Raw genomic sequence first — 27910 nt, forward strand, 5'->3', positions numbered from 1 at the left:
CAGGTGCTCACTGCTGCAACACTGAATAACCCAGTCAGAATAACCCAGCCCTCACTGCGGGTCTCTCCCCATGGCTGGAGCACACTCCTTTCCATCCCAACTTTTGTTGTTGCTACTGTTCCAAGATGCTGCTGAGCCTTGGGACCAGACAGCAAAATGGAAGGCTGCACAGGAGCAAGGTTTGGGCCAGGTGGTTTCAGGGAGAGTGAAACAAAGTTGAAAGGAAGGAGAAATCAGTCCCCCGAAATTAAAGCAGCTGCCCTAATGTAGAGAGCAGCACATTTCACTCATTGCTGCCTGCTCATCCGTCTGCTCCCCTGTACTGGCTGCCCACAATGCCCCTGGGTGGGGGGGGGCAAGAACATCAGCACCACAGAGGGGAAACAGCACTCAGTGGATGCTTGACCTTCCCAGCATTGAATTATAAATGGGCATCAAAGCCAAAAACAGTGTTCTGCTTAGAAAGCCAGCAGAGCCACCTCCTAAAGCCCTTCAGGGACATCCTGCGCCTCCCAGAATTTCCCTGTTGTACAACTGCATCTCTCCTCACTGCTTAGAAGTTGTATCCTGCTACACAAGGGACTTTCCCTAGCATGAGCACTCAGACCCAGCACTTTGCATCTGGAAATGGAGCTCAGGGCTGAGCACAAAGCAGTGATGCTGTGGGCACCAGGTCCCAAGGTGGATGACTGCCCCCACAAGCACATGCTTCCTGCAGCCCTCCAAGCAACCAAGCAGCAATGGCACTGTCCCCAGAAAGTCATTTTGTGCATGGAAAAATTACTCTGTGGTAACTGTATGACATGCCATGGCCTCAAACAGAGAGAGGGGAGAAGGCAGAGGTGTGCCAAAAACTGGCTCCAAACCCCCAGTGCTGAAGCCACCCCCTGTGGGAGCTGGGCTGTACCCAGGCACACATTTGCCAGTCTCCTTGGCAGAGTGCAGCATTGCTGAAGGTTTGAACATGAAACTAAGTTTAAATAAATGAGGAGAAATGGCCTGGCAGGTGACAGCCCCTCTAGCTGTTTTCTATCTCATGGCTGCCCTTAAAGCAGGCAGCCCCTAGCATCAACCAGAAAAAATCCCCACATGGGATTTCCTTTAAGAAATAGATAGTCTTGGGTGCAACAGCACCATCTATACTGCCAGAACCAATCTCTGGTGGCAGAGCAGCTGTGTGTGCTGCTGGGAGAGGCACGGCCTCATTTCACGGCTGGTCAGGAGCTGAAGCTGAATGTACAATCAGTTAAATCCCTCTTTGGAGCTCCACACCAATTCAGGAAGAGGAACTCACCCAGCTTACAGGCATCCAGCAGCCACACAGTCACCTTACCCTCAAGGCAACAAGGCAGGAGGAGTCACTGGCGGGGATCACATTTGATCTCAGAGCTACCTGGAAGCCACCCCCCAACTCACTTCTTATCTTGTAGTGTGAAGCAGGGGATCAGGAGCTTCCTGTTAGGGGTGTCTGCCAGGAGCAGCTACAGAGTGAGCTCTCTGGGGATGTAGGGGTGTGAGCAACCAGGTTTGTTTCTCAGCCCTGAGACCAGGCCAAGCTAAACACTGGAACCAGCCCACTCCATCCAACCCTGTGCATGGCTGGGATTTCTTTTCATCCTCAGAAAACTGAGTGTCTTTCATCAGCCATCACTACCTACCCCAGGGACAGCTGCCAAAGGGGCCACAGCTGGGGAGAGGCTCACGCCTCACCTGTGTTCCTGCGGGCTGATGGCACGGGGTATGCCAAGGCAGATGCCACTTCTACCTGCCAGGTAGAAATACCTGGTAGAAATCCAAGTAATCTCTGCAAAGCTTCTGCATTGGCACAAAGCAGCCATCGAGTGTCCACAGCAGCGTCTGCAGACAGCTCCCACCTCCACTCACACAGCCATGCTGCCAAAACACAGCTGCAACCAAACCAGCTACGGCCAAACATTGCTTAACCCAAGGTGCAGCCTGCGAGGTGGAAGTCAGTTCCTGAGGTCTCTTCTGTGTTTGCCAGCCCAGCCAGTGGAAATTCAGTTCCTGGCTAAGGCCATTTCCTATTCTTGTGAGCCTACAGAACACACCAGAGCACGTGCTGAGGTCCAGTGTTCTCTGCCAAAAACCGTCTTGAAGGAGCCAGAGATCTGAGTGGGCTCAGCTTCCCCAGGTGCCACGTTTGTCAAGGGGGGTAGGGAAGATACTTGGGTTTCACCTGTTTTGGCCAAACAACAAGCCAGACACATTATTTGACAGGAACAGCCTCCAGGGCTCAATCCAGGTGTGCAGGAGGGAATCACACAGCTGACTCACGGAATAACTGGCTTTGGGGAAGGTTGGGGGAAATCACCTATTTCACCACTTGTTTTGATCACTGGCTATTTCCCCATTCCTTAGACAATTCCAGGACTTGGTCACATCAAAGCAAACAAGGAGCAGGATACACAGGATTGAGTATTTTGAAAACCTCTGACTTCTTACCAGACAGCAAGCAAACCCAAGGTTTGAAACTCTGGAAAACTTCCCAAAAACTTTTAAAAAACCCCCTGCAGTTCTTCCAAAAGATGGCCCTAGCAGCAGGTCCAGGCTCTGGCAGTATTCCTGTCAGCCAGCACCTCCTGTAGCCCAGGAGCTCCTCACCCTGCTCTCCCTGGCTGTTTGGTGCTCCCAGAGCTGGCACTCTGCTTCTGTCACCTTAAGTACTGGATGGCGACTGGGAAGGCACCCCACGAAGCTGACAGTCACCTTCTGGGGCCTGGCACGAAGGAGAAACCTTTTATAAAGCTTTACTGGAGCCAGGAAGGGCACCATGTGTCATGTCAATTACGAGTCTTTGCTGGGGGAGGAGGAGCAGGGAGGTGAGGAGAGAATTAGCATTTGCCTTCACGTTTAAAGCAATTTGTTTCCTCTCTGCTTATCCTGCTGCTCTGTAATGATGGAAGTGTCACATCTGAGCAGCAAGCTCCCCAATTTGGGAGGAGGAGACTCCTCTCCAGAGGACTCTGCTGGAAGGTAACCCACTTCATTAAGGCAAGGAAGCTCACCACCCCTTCACCCTCCACAGCAGAGATATGAAGAGCTTCAGGCAGTGCAGCCTTAAGTGCCAACACCGGGAGTGCGAGTGGAAAAGCTGATGAGCAGGACAGCAGAGGCCAGAGCATCCAGAGTGACACAGTGACTGCTCTCAGCAGCACAGGGAACATCCACCTCAGCACGTCCTGCACAAGGTGACAATGGCACTTCTTAGCCACCCTCCCCTTTCACCATGCCCACCTGCCTGCATTTGCCATTTCTCTGGCATCCTCATTTTATCAAGAGAAGGCACTCAACTGCCCAGCACTGTCAGAGAGCCTGTTCCAAACACTGCTATGGGCTGGCCAGGTCGTTCTCACATTCCAGGCCAGCAAGGAGATGGGGCTTTTGCCAAGACACTGCGGTCTTGTGTCTGAGCACAGGCAGGACATTCCTGCATTGCTAAACCCAGTACTGCCCCTGCAGTGATGGGAAGGAAGGGAAACTGCAATTTCAGTGAGAGAGGGGTAGGTGGGACGATAGGGAAGAAACAACAGTGTGGTGCTTGGTAGAAGTTGCATGCTTCACACAAAACCCTAGGGGATCAGGATTTTCATCCCTAGGCTGAATCTGAAACGTGGTGGAAATATTTCTCCACACATTCCAGAACTGCTTGGTGTTTTTACAGACTGCATCATGTTCTGTGACTTTGAGCACACACCTGGCATGCAGTTCTGATCTGAGAAGCGTCACTAATGACACAACAGAAGAAAAAATAAGAAATCTGCATCTTTAGACACAAGCTATGCTTCAACTTGTTTCCCACAGCTCTTTGGGAAAGTACTGTACCACAAATGCAGAAAAGCCATTCAATTTATTTCTACTGTTTGCACGAGGTCTCTCAACTCTGATATTAGGATGAACACCATCGCCTGGTTTATTCCAGCACAGTTAGCACATGGAAAATAGAACTCTGACAGAAGTTATGGGAAGTTACCTGTGCAGAGGATGGGAAATGCCACAGTAAAGCTCTGATGGATGTGTGAGCACAAAGCACAGAACAGCTATGCAGTGGAGCAAGGATGCACCCTGGCCATCTGCAAGTCCAACAGCAGTCATTCAAATTCAACACTCCAGGTTTTTTTAAAAAATATGATTTCCTACTTATTTATTTTTCCTTTAATAACACAGTTTAGCATTTCAGAGTTCAGCATTCTACACTCTTACACACTGTCCTTGTTTATTAGCATTTAAACACAAAAAGACATAGCAAGACCTCCAAACACAAATAAATACAAAAACACAATATACAGTAAACTGAAATACAACATATAATAATGCTATTGGGAAATTAAGACATGTTGCTAATTCCTTTTTTTATTATTATTTTAACAACATGGTTATTGCTGAGCAATAAATTATACATTTTAAAATTGTTTTTCCCCCTAAAAGAAAAGGACAAGAACCACTGGTTACCAGATCACTTGCACTGTATCCTTACAGCTATTGATAATTAAGACAGGCAGAATATACACAATCAAATGAGGCTGGCCTTCTTTGGTCTTTGTTTTTGATCATAAAACTGAACACAAGTGTACCGTTCACTGAAGAGTATGAGATTAAAGAAATGGATACACAAGTTTCAAACACATTAATTTGTACATTATTCTCAATCACTGATGTCTTTTCCATAGATAGTTCTCACAGAATTTCTTGGAAACAAATGTCAGCTTTAGTTTTCCCGATTTTTATGTTGTTCCATGCATCTTAAAAGGTTATCCTACTTGTCTAAGAGAAATGGACCTACATTTAGCCCATCATCTCCTAATGGGGTATTTTTCACAGCTCTCTAGTCACCACTAATTCATTGGAGTTTTATACCTTGTAGAAAAAATCCTGAACTTCCCCATTTTTTTTTCTAGAAAACTGAAAAAAAAAGTATTAACTGAACAACAGCGATAAGAAAAACAAAACAGGTGGATTACACGATGCATCAGCAACGATGGAAGCTTGTACCTTCCCATTCCACAAGTACAGATTACGCAACTCTCTGCCAGTGATGCAGGTCATAGTTGGAAGATGTGTCCTTTCAGGTGCGAGCTATATTCAAATACTAAGCTCGGAACACTATGCAAGAAAATGACCTTTACGAATGGTAATGCTGGTTTATCTCAGTAACCCTTAGACAGAGTCAAATTTTATCACTACGCATCGCACTGCCAGCAATGGAGCGTGTGAACACCGGCATTGCTAAGAAGTTAAAAAGTCCTTGCAGAACTGGCAACCAAATTAAAAGCTTAGTTCCAAAGGACCAAAAACACAAACACCACATAGAGACAACAAACCCTTCCCTGAATGGGTAGGTTAGTAAGCCACAGAGTCAGGATCCAGATTTGAATTCCACATCAAGTCTGGGATGTTTGAATCCAGGGTTTTGGTTCAGGTGCTTCTCTGTGAAATTCAGAACTTATTCAACCCTAAGGAACTAATCCTAACTTGGAGGGGAAATAATGAAAAAACACAGCCTAACATCTACACTGACATCATGAAATGGAAGACAGAAGCTGCAGTCTTGACCATATATTAGAAGAGAAACAGGAATAGTCAGATCCCTTATGCATTGTATAATTCTACTCTTCTAAATCTTAAGAGGATGTCCCTGAATCAGCAGTCCAAAGTTTTCCATAACTTTCCTATCTGGTGCTTCTCTGCAAAGCCTTGATTAAGAGGCAAGAAAGAACAATTAAAGCCCTCCAGATTTTGGTTTACAGAAAAAGGGAGAAAGCCCCACAAAGAAGAAACGGTCAGTCACACTGACTGGTAGAACAAAGATGAACCCACTTCACTGTACAATGGTATTCTCTCTCCTTAGTTAAGAGGAGCATCAAACGAGACTGGTTTTGTTGGACAATTCTGAACAGACAGAGCAGGACACAGTTTGCTGCTGTTACTGACATGGACATGCTGTGCTGGCCTTCACTCCACACGTCTGGGCCACCACGCGTGTACAACCCCAAATCACGACAGCTTGTATGTTTAATTCTAGCCCTTACTGTCCTGATGTGGGTCTTCAGGGTATGTCAACTTATTTTCCAGTTCCTTTAAGGGACAAATGTATTAAAAGAGTAAAACCTCGTGATTCAGAGATAACACTAGGGAACTGGAACCTCTCATTCAGTCCCAGCTCCAGGAGATTCCTTTTGTGACTCTGAGCAAATCACATCTCATCCTTGATTTCCTTGTTCCAAGAAAGAGAAATAGCACTTGCTATACACTGTATTAAAAACTCAGATTAAACTGCCAAACCAATCATTTTTATTGCAGTAGCTTTGACTTCTAGATCAACCAGAATATCAAGGTTTTGACTGACAGAAATTCAAGGGAAGGGGTCCAGATGCTTTTTATCATTTTTTGTTCCAAATTAGAGGAAATAATTTGCAATCAAAAAGTCGCCCATGACTATAGTTGTTTAAAATACAGGAATCTCCTAATTATCAGAGCATGAGGAAGAACATGTATCCTAAATTACAATTCAGAGTCTTCAGAAAAGCTAAACAAAGTGTTTGCTACATACAGGTCTTCAAACCTGAAAGACATGAATCAAAGTTTGCCCTTAGCCAAGATCCTCCTTTAGCAGCAACAAGTTATATTTGCACCAAGTGATCAAGTATAACTTGAAGGAAAGGGTTTTGTTTCATCACTTCTACATAAAGAAAAGACTTTGCATATTTATGTGCATGCATGTCTGTGTGTATATGTATGTACCTACACACATATAAGTAATTTACAGAGCAAAATCTAAGAGATTAGGTATGCAACCCAAGAATTTCCCCCCTCACCTATCTGTATATTTGCATAGTTAAATCATGTCAAAGGCATCGATACTGCAGTCATGTTTTTCACTCTTCTGCAGTGCAGGCAACGTTCCTTGTCACTCCCTACACGCTTCTCTGTCTTGGACCAAAAAGCACCAGTGTTTTAAAAACTGAACAAAATATCAACAGATACCCTGCACTGTTGGTGAAATGCCTATCCCAGGTGATAGAATACAAATACAAATAGGTGGTAGCTTTTAAACTCCAGCTCAGCAAGCCATAATTGTGGCTAGCTGAGGAAACAGAAGCGATACAACCACAGCCTAACATTCATGGGTTCAACACTTAAATCCCAGCTAACATAAATTTCTATTACCTTTGCATTTGAGAAATTCACCAGGCACAGAGACAGGCACATATCTTCATCTTTCCTTTTCCAAGTAGAAAACACCACAAGAAAAGGAAATAAACTGCATTTCATTTTTTTTCCATGTTTTAAAAAATCTAGCGTGTTTTTTTCATCAAAAGTATGCCACCCACCATTCCCTTTTCCTATTGCACATTCTCTTTGTGAAGAACAACATTTACAGTACAAGGGTGAAATCAACATTGCATATTGTAAGTCAGCAGTTGAAGGTGTACCGTGTAGACAGTAACTGAAACAAGACCCCAATTAATTAGCTCAGAGAAGCAATGCAGACATGGTCATGCATCATAATTGCAGGTTGGTCTTTAAACACCCAAATAGTTTCATCCTGCTTAGGATTCAAGACTTTCTAAGTAACAGGTGCACTCACTCTGTGCTGAAGAGTGTACACAAAGGGCAATATCCAGATTGTCACACACTGGAATCTCCCTAGAGGAAGCTGGAAACGGAAGAGGTTTTACATAACTTGGAGCGTCACTGTGAAGAAAGAACACCAGCAAGAGACTTCAGCTGTGTGCTGCTAAGAATTACTGCTAAGTAGAGGACAATATGGTTCCACTGAACAAACTCTGTTCAAAGTAATGCAAATACTCTGGGACCCCCTTGCAATAGTGGCAGTCCCCAGGAGTTTGCCAGGATTCAAGAGTATACGTGGGGGCAGGGTGATGTCCCACGAATCACTTTAAACAGACAGTCCCTAGAAAACTTCGGATATCTCAGTCAGGAACAAAGAGAAAAAGGATAAAGGGCATTTCAGCGATGAGAGAAACAGTTAAATAACTTAAATGTGTTGAGTAAAGCACCAGGTATCTTTTCCTTTCAACTCAGAGAATATACAGTGGCCTTGTTTTCACAAAATGCTACATACTCCTTGCTGGAAAGCAGAGGAAACCGATTTCTATGTACACAGTAAGAACTCTACAGAGATGGTCTGTGAGTTCTGTAGAGAAAGGGGTGTTACAGTCAAGGCTTCAGGTATTCCACAGCAGGCGGTGTCTACATTTGTGTAGCAAGATCCTGGATTTCACAGTACGCAGGGTTGGCAAACTGGAAATTCTCTGGCAGCTTCATGTAGTTTTAAAAAATAAGTGCAGTAGGCCTCCGTTTTATTAACTGTGATAAAAAGCACATATGCAAAAATATTTTTATATCGATAGCACATTACTGCATTATAAAAGCTGCCCAAGTGAAGCTGTAGATTCTGGCAGCTGGTGCTTTTGGCACTTGGGAGATGTGGAAAGCAGCATAGAGATCTGTGAAATACAACAGTGACTGATGTTTCTGCTACAGTGATCGGCATTTAGATAGTTAGCAGTGTTCATATTTAAACTTCTCTCTGAAGTTTCTGAGTCAATATCCCACCAAGACGAGATATTCAGATCTCTTAAAGCTACTAGTTTAGGCTGTGTGCAGACTCAGGAAGACTTCCCTATTGGTTTACACATTCACATGTTTCAAAGTCCTCTTTCAATCACCAAGGCTGGAAATGCTTTTTTTCCTCCTCTTTTAAAGAGCTTGGATTTAGAAGCGCAATTCTGTCACAGAAGTTGGAAACTGTAGTCACAAATCTGCAGAATATGCCGGGCCCTGCTTATACTCAAAATCTCCTCCAAGTCCCAGATTGAAACAGGATATAAACTGTTTTGTGATGGCCAAACGGTTTCATTTAATTTTACAAGACATGCATTAGCAATGGGAGGAGAGTCCTTTGGACATTTCCACTTGGGAATCCTGTTTTCAGTAAAATTCTGTGATGCACAAACACAAAAGCTCAGCTGCCTACATTCACAATTATTAAAATGACACAAGTTGAGCGAACCTTCGCCCTAAAGCATAAGTGATGGGTTTACTTATGCAGCCTGCATAAAACTGCAAGTGCCATACAATGATATCTAGAGATATAGATGCAGGTATATCTATAGATATTTATCTCTTGTGCAGAACATCCTCCTTCCATGCTAGAAATTAAATGCTAGCACGTGCCTCCATATTTGAGCTTGCACCTGTTGACAGCCACGTACCATAGAGGGAGTACAGTACCCAGACAATGGAAGGCAAGAAAAGGAAGACAAGTTGCTGCCAACTGTCAGGACAGTCAGCAGCAGGCAGTATTCTAGCAGGTGCCTGGAAAACCCATGAAGACCACTTAGCATGCATTGTATATCCATAAATACTTCTTGCAGGCACTGTGTGTGAAGGCACAGCCAAAAAAGACAACGGCAAAGACAAGCTGAAATACAAAGGCATGAATTCAACTGCACCTTAGACAAAAATTGTGACTATGCCTCAAAAAAAGCAGAAAACTGATACAGCCTGACATTAAAGGCTGAGATGCAATAGGTTTTTTCAAGCCCATGAAGGCTGAAAACACAGTGGTGCAAGCCCGCTCTGCTTAAGCAGGATTTTAAAGAGCACCACAGTCAGGCTGTGTCTCTGGACTTGCTTGTCACAGGCTATTAAATAGAAGCAGATGAACACAGCAGGTTGCAATCAGCATGTTTCAGGGCTAGCAAATGCTTTTCATTAACAGTTGAGGCTGTTACAAGAAAGAAGCCCATGCATTCCCCATTAGGATGCTTGTCTGCTATGAGAAGCTGCCACGAGCATCCATATTCACAGCCCCAGAGTTCTCAGATGGATTAGTTTCAAGTGATGCCACCTTACAGCCACAGGCATTAGAGGAGAAATGTCGCCTGCCCTCACAGTGGCCATGGAGACTGTCTAGTCCAAGCTCCATAGGAGCACTGAGCATAACGTTTTGGCACCTCAATGGGATGGATTCTACCATGGCCAAGTCACAGAAGCTGAAGGAGCCAAAGGAGCAGGCTTTGGCTTCTGTTTCGTACATTGCAAGGTACCTAAGGGCTCTGAAGACAAGGCTAAACATTATGCCTGAAGTCCAATTAAACTACCATTTCAGATATCAGAATTAATCTGAATAAAAAGCTATGGTTTATAAGCAGCACAGCACATCTAAGGCACATGTATGCATGCAAGCCACCATCACTGCATTAAGACATTGCTGGTTTGTCTTGAAGCAATGGCTGCTAGTACAGAACAAACATAGAGGCTTTTTTCAGCACTAATCCTCCTCCCCAATACTGAAAACACTATATACTGCTGACAGCATAATGTGCAACATATATAGCTTGATTGGAAAGCATGGGGCAGAACTTTAAAAAATGTACAGGATTCCGTTTAGAACTCCAAAGTTCAACAAATGCCCTATTTTAGGGTGAAAACAATTATAAATCTGATAATGATGCACAGCATCCATGAGTGATTTTTCCTTAATTTTGAAATAGTGTCATTAACTACGACATATATTGTAGGTTTACATTTCTAAAGAGAAATAACAGAATTGAATAGTTTTTTTTTCCTATCACAAGTGATAACCAGTGTTTGATATCTTCTATTTTTTCTTCCAAGAAATATCAGTCTATCAACAGTTTTAAAATAAAATGTTTTCTGTAACAATAGAACTTTAAATAAAAATATGATTTTGATTCAGATACTTTTGAGAAGACATGGATACTTTTCCAAGATCTTCTGACAAAGTAATTATTAAAACAGAGACCAGATGAGGCCTTAAAAAGACAATATACTATATTTCAGACAAGATTGCACCTCAGTTTTTCAAAGAATATCATAATTGCAACATTACTTCATCTTCTTTTAACATGCTGACAATTTCCAGCTAGCCCACATGTGAAGGGTTTTTCTTGTATTCTAGCTTAAAAGAAATAAAAGTCAGTAATTGATTCAGCACATACTGTATATGTCTTTTCACCTCCAATTGACTAGATCATTAATAAGTTAAAAAAAATCCTCTCTGACCATAATCACTATCCTGACGAGGGATAAGTGATTCGTCAGAGCTCAAGTGTTGCTAGTTCTATTAAAAAATATACCATGGTATGATTTCTTAATGTGTTGCTACTTTCGCAATTGGACCCTATGCAGTTATGCCTTCAAACTCTTCCATCTGTTCCACAAGGTGGTTCTGTGAGCTTTAGGACCTCTGATTGAAGACAAACTGATATAAAACCCCCAAACGGAGTTGCCTTCTGTTTAATCCGCCTCCCCCAGTGTATGTCAGGGGTCTGGTAGATCCGATGTATCCACTATGACTTTAATAAAAATAGTATCATCTTTAATATACGTTCCATTCTCTAGAACAGTTTGAGCCACAAAGACTGGGCAGCCAGATGCAATGTTCATTTCTCCAGTTGGCTTCTTGAAACTGCTGCTGTTCGGATCTGGCTTGAAAGCATCTCCCAAGTGGCGTCGAGACGGTCCCTGATCCATGAGCATGAGAGTCACTTTCTGTTTGAAGGGCCAAGGAAGCAAAGCATCGTATTCTCCACGCATGATGACAAAAAACAGAGACAAGTGCGTCCCCTTTCCCATGCCATCCCCATTCAGATAAACTCTGGCACACATCTTGTAGCCAAAGTATCCAGTGTAAAAGGGTTGGCTGTACAGGGACAGAGTCTTCCCCATGACTGCTTCCTGCTTCCGACGTTTATAGTCTCGGATTTTCCAAATCAACACCCCGTTGTAACTCGCGGTTTCCAGGACCTGGAAGCGGAGGTCCATGTCAGCCAGCCGGATGTCATGAACACTCAGCATCTGATCGTGCCTGCTCAGCTGGGTCTCCAGCAGGCCTGCCAGAAACAGAAAGGATGGGGGTGAGAAACCTGCTGCTTACTAAAGACTGTAAAAGCCAACCACCAGTGCTGCTACTGTGTATGAAAACACTTTCCTCCCCGAGAACCAAAGTGCATTTGGCCACTGATGAAGGAATTTCTACAGCCTCTAATTTGCTGGCTCCTATCTAGGTTAGCTGGGATTTTTACAAATGCAGGTGTTAAATGTACATGCAGTAAAAGTCAAATATTCAAATCACCTAACAGATTTTTCCTGGTCACTAAACAGTATAGCTAGAGGCTTCCATTTTTTGAAAGCAGACTTGGTGGCATTATCTGCAGATTGCTATTTAGCAGGTAAGACCTTGGAAGCAGTCACACATCCTATGTAATTCCTCTGAAATTCAGAAGCATTCCTGATCACTCAAAACATTCTTTTTAGACACTATTTGTCTCAGAAGCACAATGCTGTTACAATGTAGAGTTCTTCATTAAAAAAACAAAAAATTCAAGCTTAGATCTGTATTATATGGTCATTTATTTAGTTTGGAGGGAGGGCTATGTTTTCTGTGTCCCCTTTCCCTTTCATGTTACTCTTGTTTTGTTACTGGTAAAACTGGCCAACACACAGTACTGAGAAGCAGATGAATTCATAAGGCAGGTTTATCTTACATAGGTCTATTTAAATGTTCATTGTCACAATCATTTAAACGCTTGCATATGATCTACACTGTCCTGCTGAATTCTAGTCTTTATTCAGAAGTATAATAACCTTATTGTTTAGCAGATCTCAGTTTCCTTAGGATCAAATACACCTGTCTAACAGAATCAGGATGGGTGGTTTCAGGTGGATTACCATACTGATCCATTCACAGGGGAAAAGAGCAATAAAAAATGTAAATTCTATAGACTATATTTAAAGAAGTTGCTGAAAGCTATTAGCTATCAAAGATCAATTGAGAACTGTTTATAATGAGCTAACAATGCAGTCAAGACAAGAGTCAATAAAACAAAAGAGAAGACAATAATCAAGCCTAAGAAAAAGCACGGAAGCAATGCCACACCACCAACAAATGAAATACACAATCTCCTACTCAAAAATCAGAAGAATCAGCATTATTGATGTTTCCATATAAACGTCACAATGGGAGTGCCATTCAAGGGACACCGTTTTCCTCTCGACAGCACCGCAGCCCATTGTGCTCACACTCACTTGTGTTCCGAGCTCCTTGCCCTGCAGTTTTATCAACACTTTCCAGCTCAGTCACTCTGTTCTGGAGGGATTCCACGCTGCTCTTCATGCTGTCAGCCTCCTCCCAGTTCTGTCGGAAGGGACGGATTTCTTTGTCCAGTTCTTTGAGTTTCTCTGCTTGACTGTCTATCACTCGCTTTACAAAATAATAGCATATGAGTTAAAATAACACAAAGACATTCATTTATGCAAATTAAACAAAGATTATATGTTGGCAAAAAGACTGAATTCCAATATAAACAATTTTTGCTTTTGTCTAGTATTTTAATAACATGAACCTTGAAAATTTAAAGGAATAGCCCAGGTGTTTATGAAACACTTAAAAATTACTTAGTGCTGCATAGAGTACTATCAGAATTAGCAATAGCCTTATTTTAAAAAAGGGACTTGCTAGCATGTACCTCTTGTCTAAGCTAGTTTGATTTTTTTGGTTTTTTTAAGCCTTTCAATATAAGAACAAATTTCTGAATGTCTCTACATTGGTATTATGGGCCAGTACCTGTTGGGTTTCATGTGACAGTACTTAACCAACAAAGTATGGGCACAGCTTCCCGTGGTGTGGATCAAATGGCTGCCCATGTGCACAGGTTTTTATTGGTTTACAGCAAAATAACTAATGCTTCCAGGAAAACATCATTATTCTTGCACACATGGAACACGAGTACACACATGTGCAAGCTCCCAGCTCACATAAATCAGTCATCAAAGCCTAAGTTATTATGTGCCCACAACCATATCATAAGCCCTCAAGACTGTAAGCAAAATGACCACTTCTGTCCCCTTAAGTACCTTTAAAATTCCCACTCTTACTTCCTAAACTCAATAACCCATGCATTTTGAAGGTATTTTCTGCTGAGTCTTTTTAAGAAAACAAACAAAAAAATAGCCCAGCTGGTTTTGGAAAGGCATGAAATATAACACTCAAGAAAGAAATAGACAGAAAGGCCAGTATTCTCTTAAAGAGGCACATTGCAAGCACCTCAGTATATTAAAATATAAAGAACATATTTCCCAGTCTATCTCAAATCTGATGCAAGAAATACACAGCACTTCACATTATCACAGCTAATTTGGACTAGCAGGAATTTTAGCCAGAACCCTATAATCAGTTGTGAAGTTCAAATGATAACAAAAATATCTGAAAGAAGAAACTACTTTTGCTACCACCTACAGTTAAATTCCAAATCTAACTTTACAGCTTTATAGTTTATCATCATATAGAGCAAACAAATGTAAAAATGATTTTTCATTTCTTCACAAAAATAAAGTGGCAGTCAAGTACAAAACAAGAAAATAAATTTCTTTTGCATTTGCCATCTGGTTGGCCATGTGGATTCAGTGTTCCCCACTGATGGGAAAAACCCTTCTGCCCTTTGAGCCATTTATTTTTAATCACGTGGTTTCACTTATACTGAAAGTCTGTAACATTAATTGAAGGTTGTCAACTTGATGAGCCAGCTAGCAACATCAGGTTCTAGGAGTCTTATTTTTTGTCTCAAAACAACTGAGCAATCAAACATATTTCAGGATTAACTATTTATTTCTATGTTCCTGTGTCAAAATAAGTTATGTATCTCTCACTTCCAGAATTAGGGCTTTGTGAAGGAAAACTGTGCACTGAATGATAAATGCCAGGGGTATGGGCCCAATAAATATATGAGGCAGCTTGCCTGGACTTACAAAACACCACCTACCAACACAGTCACACCCTCCCACCTGGGCTGATGGTAATCAGACAGTAGAGCCAGGAAGGGCTGTTAGCCATATAAATAAGGAAACATACCACAGCATGGCCTGACTGCATGCTGTGAGAGTAGAACCAAAGAATTTGGCCACTAGCTCACAGTTAACATGCAAAAGTAACTCAAAATATGCCCAAGTCTGATATTTTTCCTTTACTCATACCAAACATGAACTTTCCAAGGCAAGAACACTAACATGGCTGGGGTTTGCACAGTGCCTCACAGCTTGCACCTCTTTGGACTAACACAGCATCAAACAAAATAAATGATCACATTTTTACCTGAAAGGGGAAGTGCTAAACATGCAGAACAATTGTAAACTATTCTTTTGGGAGAAGTGTACCCGAAGTTGTTATTAGGGACCCATTTCTCTCCATCAACCTGTGCAATGTTCCACCTTTGTACACTCATAACCAATTCTGGTTTAGCTGCTTCTGTTTCACTTTGGCAAATATCAAATATGTAGCATTTTTATCTACTGTACCTTGACATGAGAATTCAAGAGATATAAAATAATCAGAAATAAGACTTCTATTTAATTTTTAAAATGCAGTGGGAACTCTATCTTTCTACCCTACAGGGAGTCATCCTCCCCCCTGCTGGGAGATACTGATGTACTAAATCTGAATTTAATGCAGCAGTGGAGATTTTCACTCTAATTATTCCATTAGAAAGCACACAGATGTCTCACACTGTACTCATAAATTTTCAAGTAGATATCAATTTTCTGCATGCACTTTTCATTCTAGCAACTGACCTCCCTGGATCATTAATCCTGAGTTATGTGCTTGGCAAACCATTGTGAGCTCCTTTTGATGTTGATTTTCATATAAGGTTCTGTTTAGTATTTCTACCAACTTCCAGAATTTTAGCGCTATACTTACTAAAAGAATTTCAGAAAATGTCATGAGGAACTGAAGAGCTGTAATGACCTTTCCATTGCAACTGATAGGGTGAAACTAAAAAGCTAAAGAACAGACTAGAAAAGGTATTGCTTGACTTGGAAAAGAAATCATGTGTCCTTCTCCTCTGAAGGAAGATATTACTCATCAAATCATTTTATGTTCATGAGGCCACTGTTTCTTTTGTCCCTCAGTACCTCACTTCCCCACCCTGCTTACAATGGGATTACTCACATGCTTCCATTTCCATATGAAAGACGGGACACTGCATGTGAAAGTTCCTCTCCACATGACAGCAGTCAAAAAAAGTATCACAAACCCTTGGTAAAAACACTTTCCCTAGAGACCAATATATAGAAAACTCCTCTGAAAAAAAAACATCTCTAGGCTGAGATTCCTGCCAGTGCTCAGACTCCCTTGATGCATTTATACTGGTTGTGTCAGATGGCTCACAGTGCAGATGATGCTCAGTGATGCTGCTGCCACTCCCCAGCCAAAAAGGTCACCTGACAGCCAATACTGGAACTGTACTAGACATCAGGAGCATTTGTAGGTCTTGGGGGACTAAGCAAATACCCCTTGCTCAGACCTGAACTGGTTAGTGCAGTATCTGTGGCTCCCAGGTAACCACAGCTGCTCAACACAACCCAGGGAAAGAACGGCTCATAAAAGGTAACTAATTCCTTCCGCTCCTGGTGGGCAACAGAAAGAGGCTGATCAGGAAAAAACAAATTGAGGCATGTTTCCAGGACACCCTTAACAATCAGACTGAACCAGGAAATTCTGCTAAGTGGAAGGAAACAGGTTGAAATAGCACTGAAATACCGTTTGGCTTAACATAACTAAATTGAAATAGCTGGCAAGAGGAAGTAAAGAACAGGAGGAAAAAAAAAAAAGAAAAAAGAGCAAAACATTTTTCTCCAATACTTATTACCACCACAAAGCCACTCCTTGGAATTTGCTGCTTTGTAGTGGTTTGGGGTTTTCTTTTTTCCTAAACCAATCACTCGAAAATTGATTTTGCTAACACTTACAGCTCGAGGAAAAAGATATTGCAATCTGTCATTTAAGACAATAATGAAAAACTCTGCTCTATGTTTTTTCCATTTCCACTCTCACTGCTGGCCATTGAGACAGCATGTGTAAGAACTACAGGCTTACAAATTAACTTACCTCCTGGTAGATTCAATCAGCAATATCAGTACATACAAGGATTAGCTCCCCAGTGTCAGAATGCAATATTGCAGGCAGGCAGCCATATCCCAGACTATCATCAGACAAGTAACAATGACTAAGGCAGGCTGAGCTGGTTACTAAGTGGGCAGGTCATGGAAAGAAATTACTGCTACAGGAAAAATGTTGCAGTTGCTAAACTTGAAGGTCTACTTATAAACCATCATCAAGGGTCTCCAGGCCCTGAGCTCCTGAATGTGCCACCCTTTCAACCCTTTTAGCCACACACTGGTTTGGATACCTTTATCTTTCTAGAGTTATCAACATTTGCAGTTTATAAGTGAAGTGAATAGTAAGTGAAAAAGACAATTTTATTTCCATTCCTTTAAGGTGGATGCTACAACAAGTATCTGATATTCTAGCAGCAGACATACTACATTAATGTGTAAATGATACCTCCACAATTGCTTGCTAAATATCTCCTGAGGTTTCCCTTATTGTGGTTAGTATCATGCAAGCTAACACAAATTCCCAGCACCCACATTCCAAGTCAGCTCTGAATACAGAGCAAGGAATTTCAGCTTGGGCTAACCACCATGCTAGGGCATCCTGAGCATTTCTAGTTTCATATTGGCTTGCGGCCAGGTCATTCAAAACACAGAACATGGAATTCAGACCTATCAGCAAAGGAATAACTAGATAAATTTTCCTCAGAAGGACAACAGAAATCTGGATTTTTAAAAAGTGTATTCAAATGCATTATGCTATGTTTGAATTAAATCCACACCAGACTGATCTCACTTATAATTCGTATTTTTTTTTAATACCAGCAAGTAGAAAAGGAATATATGCACTACTCAACAATTTTAAGGTGCTAATCTTGTCCTTCAGTGGGACTTCCTTAAGCAGTTTTTTTAAGTAAAAAAAAGATTATTCTTCATATAAGATTTCTATTTGGTTTCAATCTTCTTCCTTTTTAAAGTTTTTCTTTTTGTTGTTTTAACATAGGCTAGGCAATTGCAGTGGTTTAGTGATGTATCTTACCCCGTTAAACACAACAAACCAGAAAAAAGAAATCAGAATGGCTCTCTAATAATGTAAAATATCTCCCCCCACTTTTTAATTAGACTACCTCACTTCACAAGTGTAAAGGCACAGAACAGAAGCTACTGCCATTTCTGCTTTAATGGGGAGAGTCGATATTTCTTACCTGTAAATGAAGTATTTTAGATTCATTATTCCGCAGCATTTCCTTCTGTCTTTCAATTTCTATTTCAAAGCTACAAATCTGATTATGTAAAGTTTGTATACTCTTGTTCTTTTCCAAACTTTCATTCTGGAGCAAGGCCACCTGGAAAAAATTCTACAATTACTCCTGCCAAAGTTGATCAAAATACTAAAATAGCTATATTATTTTAAAACTATCTTAAACACACGAAAGGGATAAGATCCTAATAAAATCTCTCTCCATGTATTGCAAATAAAGCAATAAAACCCAACCTTCTGATAGCTATTTTTGCACTTCCAGTGTATGGCATTGGTACAACTTTGGCTTAAGGAAGTGCAGGTGGGACACAAAACCAGCAAAGAACTTGTGTCTAAATGTAACATTTTCTTTATTCAATTGTTGTTTAATGGCTTGGTTTTACCAACTGACTTGGGAGTTGCTTGGAGTTTGGAAGAAACAACTTAATTCACTCTGAATTGGTGTTAAGAACTCGAGCCCTGCACAGAAGGGACACCAGAATCAAGCTGAGCTGGCTGGATCAGGGGAACACTAATCTTGTTCACCTACTCCAATCTGTCCTGACCTATAGCAAATTTAAGGAAAAACATCTGCATGGGACTGACTTGGCTTAAAAGAATTTGATAGCGATGAAAACTCTTGAAATGAATGAATATAGAAGGGATCCATGCATTTGAAGGACAATCCAGTGGTGCCTACAAGTAGAAAAGACCAAAGAACTACAGGCTGTGAACTGTATTCTCTCTCTGTACTGACATTTTATGAATTTATTCATTAGTGACTCATTCTGTTTTTAAAACATGAACCTTGTTAAAAGACTATCATATTATATATATCCTTGGGGATGAAAGTAATACAGTAAATATTTTCTGTCACACTGCTTAGTGCTTGTTCATTAATGTGGTTTGGAGAAGGGGGCTGCTTGGTGGTGGTGCATTGCTTTTTTGAGAAATGCAGTTTTCCCCCAGGCAAGATCATTCAGCAGCAAAAATGTAGAAAACAAACACTTGGCACAAGATGATGTTTGGACATGCCCTGACTATTCCACAGATAGATCTTCAAATGGATATGACACAGCACCATTTCAAGCCTAAAGAAGTCTTGATAAATGTTTCACATCAAGACCAATTACTTGGATGTTTCACGTCCTCAAAAAAAATCTACTCCTGGCCTCTATTACAGGTGCTAGTTTGAGGTTAAGCCATCTTCACCTCTGATGTGGGTGCCACTGCAGAATTCCATCCACCTAACTGCCCTGTAATCAGACACCATCACCAAATCCCTTGTGTGGCACTGCATTCCTAGCAGAACCCAGCCTGTGTTAAAAGGTAATTCATCTCAAATCTCTGAACCAGCCTAAACTAGACAAAGGACTGTCAAAGTCCACAGGCATTCAGCAAGTTCTTTAGATGGGGCCCAAAAATACAGAGATACCATAATATATGTGTGGGTATCTACTTTTCAATATAGTACAGTACAGTACACATACACACATAGGTTGGTTCTGCACTTTATACATGGAAAAACTGGCAAAAGAAACTCAAGTGAAATGAGACAAAGCTAAGTTTGTCAGTGCAGAGAGAGAAGCAATACTGAGACTGAAGGAATGCCTAGGTACCAGAACAAATTTAAATTTAAACCAGTACCTCTGCCTCCCAGATATTTAAGATCTGCTGGGTGGATGCTTCATTTTTTTGCATTCTCCATTTCTTTAATGAATCAGAGTTCTTTAGTTAATTGTGATCTTTACATTTCCCTTTTCGCACTGTTTCCTCCCCAGGCCTCCCAATCACAAGGCAGTTATGGTCTGGGTCACTAAGCATTGCATTTCCATTTTTGTACAAGTTATAGAACATGGGCCTGTTTTGTACTGAGATTTTTCCATGCAGCTTTACAGAATACAAGAAAAGTAGAATTATGTCCTGCAGTCCTTAATCATACAGAACTGTCATTGCTAAGTCAGCAAGTGTAGTTTGGCTGTGATTTGTGAATAAAAAAAAATATTTAACACTAAATACTTTCCCAACTATAGTTTCAGCATAAGTCTTTGGAACTTCAGTATAAAAAAGGGTGAAGGAAACACAGCATCTAATTACAAATTGCATCAGCTTCCTTTACTTAGTTGGCATGTTTGAAATATTCCTAGGAAAAAGCACGCTCTTATTCAGCAATTTTGCAAATTAAGCTGTTGCTTCTTGTTGCTTACTAAAGAAGAATGGAAAAAACTGTGTGCCACAAGAAACTGTATTCAAACAGGTTCCATATTTAAGTCCCATATTAAAAAAGCAAAAACAATTCATACCAGTTTTCTCTAAGAATGTGATGAAGCCACAAAATTACATTCAACTAATTATTTCCAGCATTACAAAACTGTGGGAGTTCAATCTGCAATTCCACGCCATCACAGAGGGGAAAAAAGCACTGAATTTTAATTCCCCCCACAAAGTTTTGATCCAAGATTTTACATCTGACCTTCTCTTACTACTCTCTGCCACCAGCACCATTCAATACCAAACTCCTAACTTAGCACAAGCTTTGCAGCTCTGAAGACTTCCAGTTTGCCTACTCCACATGCACTGTTTAAAGAATGTGGTGACTGGCAGGAGAGAACCCCTCCACAGAGAGAACCCCAAATGAAATCTTGACCCTATGCAAACTAAGAAGATTTCCACTGGCTTCAGCAGGGCTAAGATTTCTGAGATACCCATCAGCCACGTTGACTTGGCACTGTTGTTCTTCAGTGCATTGATTAGTTTTTTCCTCAAAGAACACCACAGCAATGAAGTTACAAATCATTTTGTTACCCCTCCCTAGAATAAAGTCACTGACATATGACATGTGGTTAGCTATTCTGGTAACTTGGCACTGGCTTGGGATTTCCAGTGATTCAACTCTTTATTATGAATAGGAAGAAGTCTATAAAGCAGGAAGTAAAAAGAAAAAAAAATGGACATATGATGATAAGCAGTTATGTCCTAAATGAAAGTTGAAACAAAAGTCAAGCATAAAACAGTAGTGAGGTGTATCATCTCTAATGTCTGTAAGAGACAAACATAGAACCACTGGGCATTTTTTAAATGACAAAGCACCTCTCAGGACACTGAGAAAAGGCAGAACATGATCTATTCTGCAAGTCACAGGGAACGTGGGTTTTTTCCTATGATGTGAAATAAACTGTGTCGTTTTCATCAGACTAATGAAAAACGAACTAAGGATATGAATCTGTATCTCTCAAAACTGAAAAATGTAAAGTTCCTACATTGACAAAGTTTCAGATGCACAAGCAAACTTAAGTAATGTTATGGATCCTCAAACTAAGACCTACCTATACCTGCAGAAAAATTCCATCTAAAAAAAATCTGTATTAGAAGTCTGCCAGGTTCAATGGCTTCCTTAAGAGGCTTCAAAAGCTCAAAACCAAGCAGTTCAGGAACAACCATGCTGGGGGCAAAAAACATATTACACTGTTCCAGTTAATGTCTGCTTTAAAACTACAATTCCTGCAGCTAGCTGCATGACCTTGCTGGAGCCCCAGGCAGAAGAGATCTCTGTAGGCCAAGAAGGGAATGTGCTTTCTAGACAGAGTTTGCTTGTGATCTGCTCTGAGATGACAGAAATCATATCCCAAGTGCCACTGAGCTTATATAGAATTGCTACTTGTGAATTCATTTGAGAAAAGCTTGAAGGGGGCTCCTCACTCTTGTGCCTGCATTTGTAGAATACTGTGGTAATTCTGGGATCTTCTTTCCCCTAAAAGTACAGAAACATCAGTTTGATGTCTATATAAGACTTTTTCAAAAGGATTTAAGAAAACAGAAATTTGTTCTGAAATTTTGCATTTTTTAAATCAAAGGCTTGAATTTTATTCACAGAGCACGTGGTTATGTCATTCAAGCTTATTCACAAGAACATAGCTGATACAACTCCCAGCATCTCCCAAATCCCAAACAATTTAAAACCTAGAGTCCCAAGGAAACACTGCAACATGAACTTCATGCTGGTCTAGCACTAAAGCAGACATCATCATGCCCATGAGTTACAGTATATTTAATTTAATTAATCTGTGCAGGTCTTTAAGTCTGGAGAGCAAGAATAAAAATAAATAAATAACCAGTTTATTACACACTTCTGAAGTTATGTCAGGAAAAATGATGAGGTAGCAAAGATACAGCCCATAGTGCTGCCATGGCTTTCTGAACTCTCTGTTCTGTAAGAAGGCAGCTCAGAGAGAAAATATAATACTGGCCTGTTTATTTATCTGAAGAAAGTGTTTTAATTAAGTTATCAATGAGGAAAATTGTCCATGAAGTTGCGAAGCCAAGTTTCTCACAGCATTTCATTATATAACAAAGGTACAAAGATATGCTAAATGGCTTGGTAGCTTTTGAAGCCTACTAGTGCTTTAGCTGTAATGTTGAACAGCTGTAAAACAGGAAAAAAACCCTTCTTCCAGTACTTTTGTATGATTTAAAGAAGTCAATGAAAATTAGAAGTGAGTAGAAGATATACCTTATTTTCTAGAGCATTGCTCCACTCTTTCAATAAGTTAACATGCTGCACTGCTGAGCTGGCTTCATGTGCTTTAATTTGTTGGTTTGTTCCCTGTGACAACAAAGAATTTATACATTTTAGCCAATTCCACTTCTTTTAAACCTACAAAGAAAGAGTATATAAAGACATCGAACCAACACTACATATTTTGGTTCACAGGTGCTTGTTGCAGAACTGTAGAGAGGAGGGAAATCTACTTGGGAATTTACAAAAATCAGGAATACATTTAATATAGCAAGTGTTTCATACAACTGCTATGTATCTCCATCCAGTGTGCTTGATAACTCAGAAACAATAAAGATGAACAAGATTTACAAAATGAGTTGTATTTTAGAGTCTTTTGTGTAGCTTAGAACTAAACAAAGCACAATAAAACCCTTGAGTCATATAAAATCTGAAACTTCCAATTCCACTAACTGTAATTTAAAACTTCTGTTCCATTTCATGAACAGCTTCATAAGCATTACATTTTCCTTCAGCTGAATATTAAAGACAAATATTTAAGATAAATTTATCACTGGAAACTGCCAGCTTTATAAACTACACTCAGAGTTATTACAATGCCTACTTTGTCATGTTTAAGATGTTACCATGATTATTTTGGGATACTCAGATATGCTGCCTCTGCACAACCTATAAGTGCTGTTACAAATAGTCACTATATAGTTTACAGAACACACATAGATTATATACAGAGTACATAAGATGCAGACCACATTACTTACTTCATTTGTATTGTGTTGCTTACACCTACTTCAGTAAGTGCTTTGCAATGCAGAGAATATTAGCTTTGATGGTAGATAGTGCTGCAAAGCAACTGAAAGGGTTTCAATGATCCTCAAGGTATGTACTCTATATAAAGTACTAAAAATATATATGTGGATATATGTACATATATGCACACATATACATACATAAAATGAATGGCAATACGTACAACATAACAGTGGGCAGGGTTACAGCATTGATCAGTTCTACCACTAAGAGGATTACTGTTAACACTTAAAAGATGAATGCTCATTATTTAAGAACCTGGAAATACCTGCAGGACATCATCTATCGAGACGTGTTGCTCCTCAGTGAGTCATTGTCCTTTTAAGTAGCCATGGGCTAACAAAGGAATCATTCTATCAGATAGACGCCAGTTTTTCCTGTCAGTGGTTTCTGAAATGTCCTGACTAATATTTTCATTACATAAGCATCCAAATTCCCCAGGATTTATGGTAAGGGAAGCAGAATATTGGAAGAAACTGGAATAATACTACTGAAACTAAACTCTCAGGTTTTACTTTATTTTTTTAATATTGCAGGGATTGCCAGGATTAAAACCTAAAACATTTTTTAAAAAATAAATTTCATGCTTTGATTATACACCTGTGTGAACACAGACATATTAATGCACATAAAAATATGTTTTAAGTGTGCTAACCTACATGTAATCTCAATTAAAAATATTAAGATACACAAATGAGAGAAAATATAAACATACTTAGTTCAAGAAAATGCTTTCTTAGAAACAACTGAAGTTACTAGTCTATTCTCTGAAGAACTAAAGAGACTTTCCTCTTATCCTAAGTTAACAAGTTCTTCAAATGGTTCATATTCCTATTTCAACAAGATACAGCTAACAACTGAACTCACAAACCACTGCAGGAATGTGTGGGCTTTTCATGTTGTTTATTTTTAAAATGCAAAATCAAACATCTCCTGTATAATCACTACAACTGAATGATTCTCTTAACTGAAACTAGAGAAGTCCAGAACTTTTATGTCAAAGAATAGGTTCTATTTGCAGACTTTCATCAATTGGGAAGTATAATTGTTATATACTGACCTGAAAAGTGCAGCCATAACGCTTAAAACTACAGGTACTTGGGGCATTAATACATTCTGACAAATGTGCATTCAACTGCAATAGGAAAAAAATGTGAGTTTTGGCAAAAAGACTTTTGCATGATAACATAAAGGGCAGAGGTTACCAGATTTGTATTGTGTGCCATTTGCAGAACATATAACACACATGTGTATATTTTCTCCAGTCTGATCTCAAGTGCTAATTCTGTATATACACATATGTAAACCACACACACATGCCAATACAGTATACAGTGTGATACATTTAATATACAGTGAAACTTCTACCAAAGACTATTTCAATGGGCAACCCAATTAAAAAAAAACCAAAACAAACAAGAAAGAACATACTCTATAATTATTTGATTTCATTTGACTTTAGTGAATGGCTCATCTTTTCTCAAAAAGTGATTTATTTTTTTTTACTGGTGCTCTGAGCAAGTCTTAAGATCAGTTTCACTGTAGTAAAGTACATTTTTTTTCTAATCCTAATTTCACGAGGAACCAACTTCTCAAAACATAACATGCAATTCTCCGTGCCTAAATTTAACAGTTAAATTACACAAAAAAGACTAAACAAGTACTGCATGAAACAGACAAAGAGTTTTAGAATAGGTACAGTTAAGTAACTTTAAAAAAAATGCAGTACACGGGATTAAAACTGATTAGTAAAATGCCTGCATTTTTCACAGATTGAGATTTAGTCCAATATCTTGGATTATTACAAGCACAGACCACTTTTCATTAAAAGTAAACCAATTCACAGAAGCATATACATATACATGGACAGCAGCAGCACAGATGGCAGCAGCTGGATGCAAACTGCCTAAAAGTTGGAGCAGAGAGACATTTTTGGAAAGGACAGCCTAACAAACATTCTCCTTTCAAAAACAGAGTCTGCAGTTTGTATTTCCCACAAAGCAGACAGGAGCCAGAGCCTGGCTCCTCAGCTGGCATCACTCCTTTGGGCTGCAGAATCTCATCTGAAATTCCCACACCTTAAGCCTCACATGACTCTGCTCATCCACCTCCCTGGAAAGAAGTGGTGAATCAACACTGCTCTCACTGTGTAGCTCTGGAACAGACAGAGAGGCTTTAAAATCTCTTACTGAGATGCCATCAGTCACTTATCTCTGATTCACAACTATTGCATTCTAAACACTACCTGTAGAAATTCACAGTATCATTTCAAAAGACATGTACTGGAGGAAAAAAATTAAGTAAGAAAGGGACATGTGGTCTAACAGGTTTTACAGGAATGCCACGTTTTTCAACTTCTGAAAACCAGAAGTCTGCCGAGGAGTTATGAATTAAACATGAAAATTGCCTTTTATTCTACATTAAGATATCCACTTGTACACTACAGAATTTTCTCAAACTGTTAGGCAGGCATTTTCCCATTTTCTGCATCACACTTCTTGTCCCTAATCATGCAACCAAGAAATACATACATTTTCACAGTATTAGGAAAAAAAATTAAGCAACATACAGCAACAGATGATGCAGGGCAAAGGGCTGTTTAAAGTTCTGTTTCTACCCATGGTTTCAAACCCCATTCTGACCCTGTATGTAACAACCCAACCTTTAATGGTGCAGCCCTCACAAGCACTCAGACACACCTCTTCTGAAAGTAACTGCTGAAGTCAGGGCTAAAGAATAAGCCAAAGTGCTCCAGAACCAGGATCTAATCTTGGCAGTAAGCACTGGTAGGGTTGGCCAGTATATGTATTTTCTCTTTTCTTAACAGCTCAATTTCTCTTAATAAATACAGTATCTATCATATATTTTGTATTTCATTATCTTGGAGGAAAAGACTGCACAAACTTTGGCAGGAGTCTTATGTGCCTTCTGCACACTGTCACAATTAATAATTTACAAGTGCAAGTGAGAAATTGCATGAATCCAGCTTGGGGAGTAAGTAGCAGAGGAAAGAGAAAAGCTCATCCTCAGATCAGAAATTTCACTTTCCTTAAAAGAGGCTTACTGAGTGCTGAAGACTTCAGTAAGTTCTTCTCTATCCTTGGCAAGTAAGTTCTACTTTAAGGGAAAAATTAAGTACCTCAATTTTGACAGATGCTACTTTTATCTCTTCATGTACAAGAACACGGACCTCTTCAAAGCCAGGCTTAAATTTTTTTCATCTACATATTACTGGAAGCTTCTACACATCAGGAGAAACTTTTATGCATTGTTGCATCTGCTGTTGGAGTGTTATACTCAACCTTAATCTTACACCATTTCTCTAAGTATCAGTTGCTATTTTCCCCCCAAAATTTAATAGATCTAATAGTAATTTAAGTTTTTCCATGAAATTACACATCTGTATGATTTTTGTAGTCTTTACTAACTCTTGTCAATGTGGACTGAATTTTAATTGTGTATTTTTTTTTAATATAAGCTAACTACCCCAAGATGCTGCTCTGTGGTGCTGAAACAAGGGAAGGGAAGGGGGAGAGCTAGTAAAAACAAAAGCAAGAAGGACATGCGCTAATCTTGGACAAGCCAAGTGTAATAATGACTCAAAATTAAGAAACTGTTTCTTTTTAAATAGTTTTTCAAGAAATCATTAAAAATATTTGAGTGTTATCACACTTAACTGCGTGGTAGAAAAAGCTTTTCCTTAGATCTCACATTTTAACAAGGAAATGGCTTCTGGCAAAATTCTTGCGAGATCTTACTAAAGACATTATTTAATTTTTCAGCACAACACTGGGCATGACTTCTTACCTCGCTCCTCATGAGTGTTTTAACACTACATTTATGAGGACATGAAACCATGACACATGGGCAGTCTGTATCTTCATGTTTCTACAGAAGAAAAAAGCAAACAAACCACAAATCAGACCTTACTCTTTAATTAAGGGAGAACTTACCTGCAAAGAAAAGCATCCTACAATAATTAAAAATCCCACAAGATTTTTTCAATGTTATTCCCAGTTGCACAGTTACAGAACTGCAATTGCTCAAACATAATTTTGTACTTTTGATGGAGGTGTTGATATCCTGAAGCAAAACCAAGGGTTTCCTTGTGTTCTCCCATGCAAATCTATTTGCTTACCATTTTATTGGTTTTACTTCATACAATGGAACAGTAGTCAAAGTCAAGTTTTAATCCCCAACAATTACTCACAAATTTGGCATCTTTCAGAGAAAGCAGAACCAGTCTAGATGTCCTTTCTAGTGAGGGTACATACTGCATGGGAAAGTTCATCAGAAATGTACACTGCCCACTCTTTGAGATTCTCTTTCCTATGTATGGATATTCCCTTCCAGTTATTTTTTAATTTTGATTCCCAAACACCTGA

At 39.9% G+C, this 27910-nt stretch overlaps 1 protein-coding gene across 1 annotated transcript in view; it reads right to left on the reverse strand.

Annotated features, from left to right (window-relative positions):
- Nucleotides 1-10521: 10521 nt before the first annotated feature.
- The window catches only part of TRAF3 (TNF receptor associated factor 3), a 64337-nt gene continuing 46948 nt past the window's right edge, over nucleotides 10522-27910 (reverse strand). Inside the window, exons 8-13 of the mRNA XM_084208624.1 lie at nucleotides 27333-27413; nucleotides 24586-24660; nucleotides 22710-22802; nucleotides 18165-18305; nucleotides 13099-13273; nucleotides 10522-11903 (exon numbers count right to left, since the gene is read on the reverse strand). Coding sequence (XP_084064750.1) covers nucleotides 11332-11903; nucleotides 13099-13273; nucleotides 18165-18305; nucleotides 22710-22802; nucleotides 24586-24660; nucleotides 27333-27413 — 1137 coding nt within the window. The 3' untranslated portion in view covers nucleotides 10522-11331. The remainder of the gene's footprint in view (nucleotides 11904-13098; nucleotides 13274-18164; nucleotides 18306-22709; nucleotides 22803-24585; nucleotides 24661-27332; nucleotides 27414-27910) is intronic.

This window comes from Fringilla coelebs (assembly GCF_963513975.1).
Source record: "Fringilla coelebs genome assembly, chromosome: 6".
Taxonomy (NCBI): domain Eukaryota; kingdom Metazoa; phylum Chordata; class Aves; order Passeriformes; family Fringillidae; genus Fringilla; species Fringilla coelebs.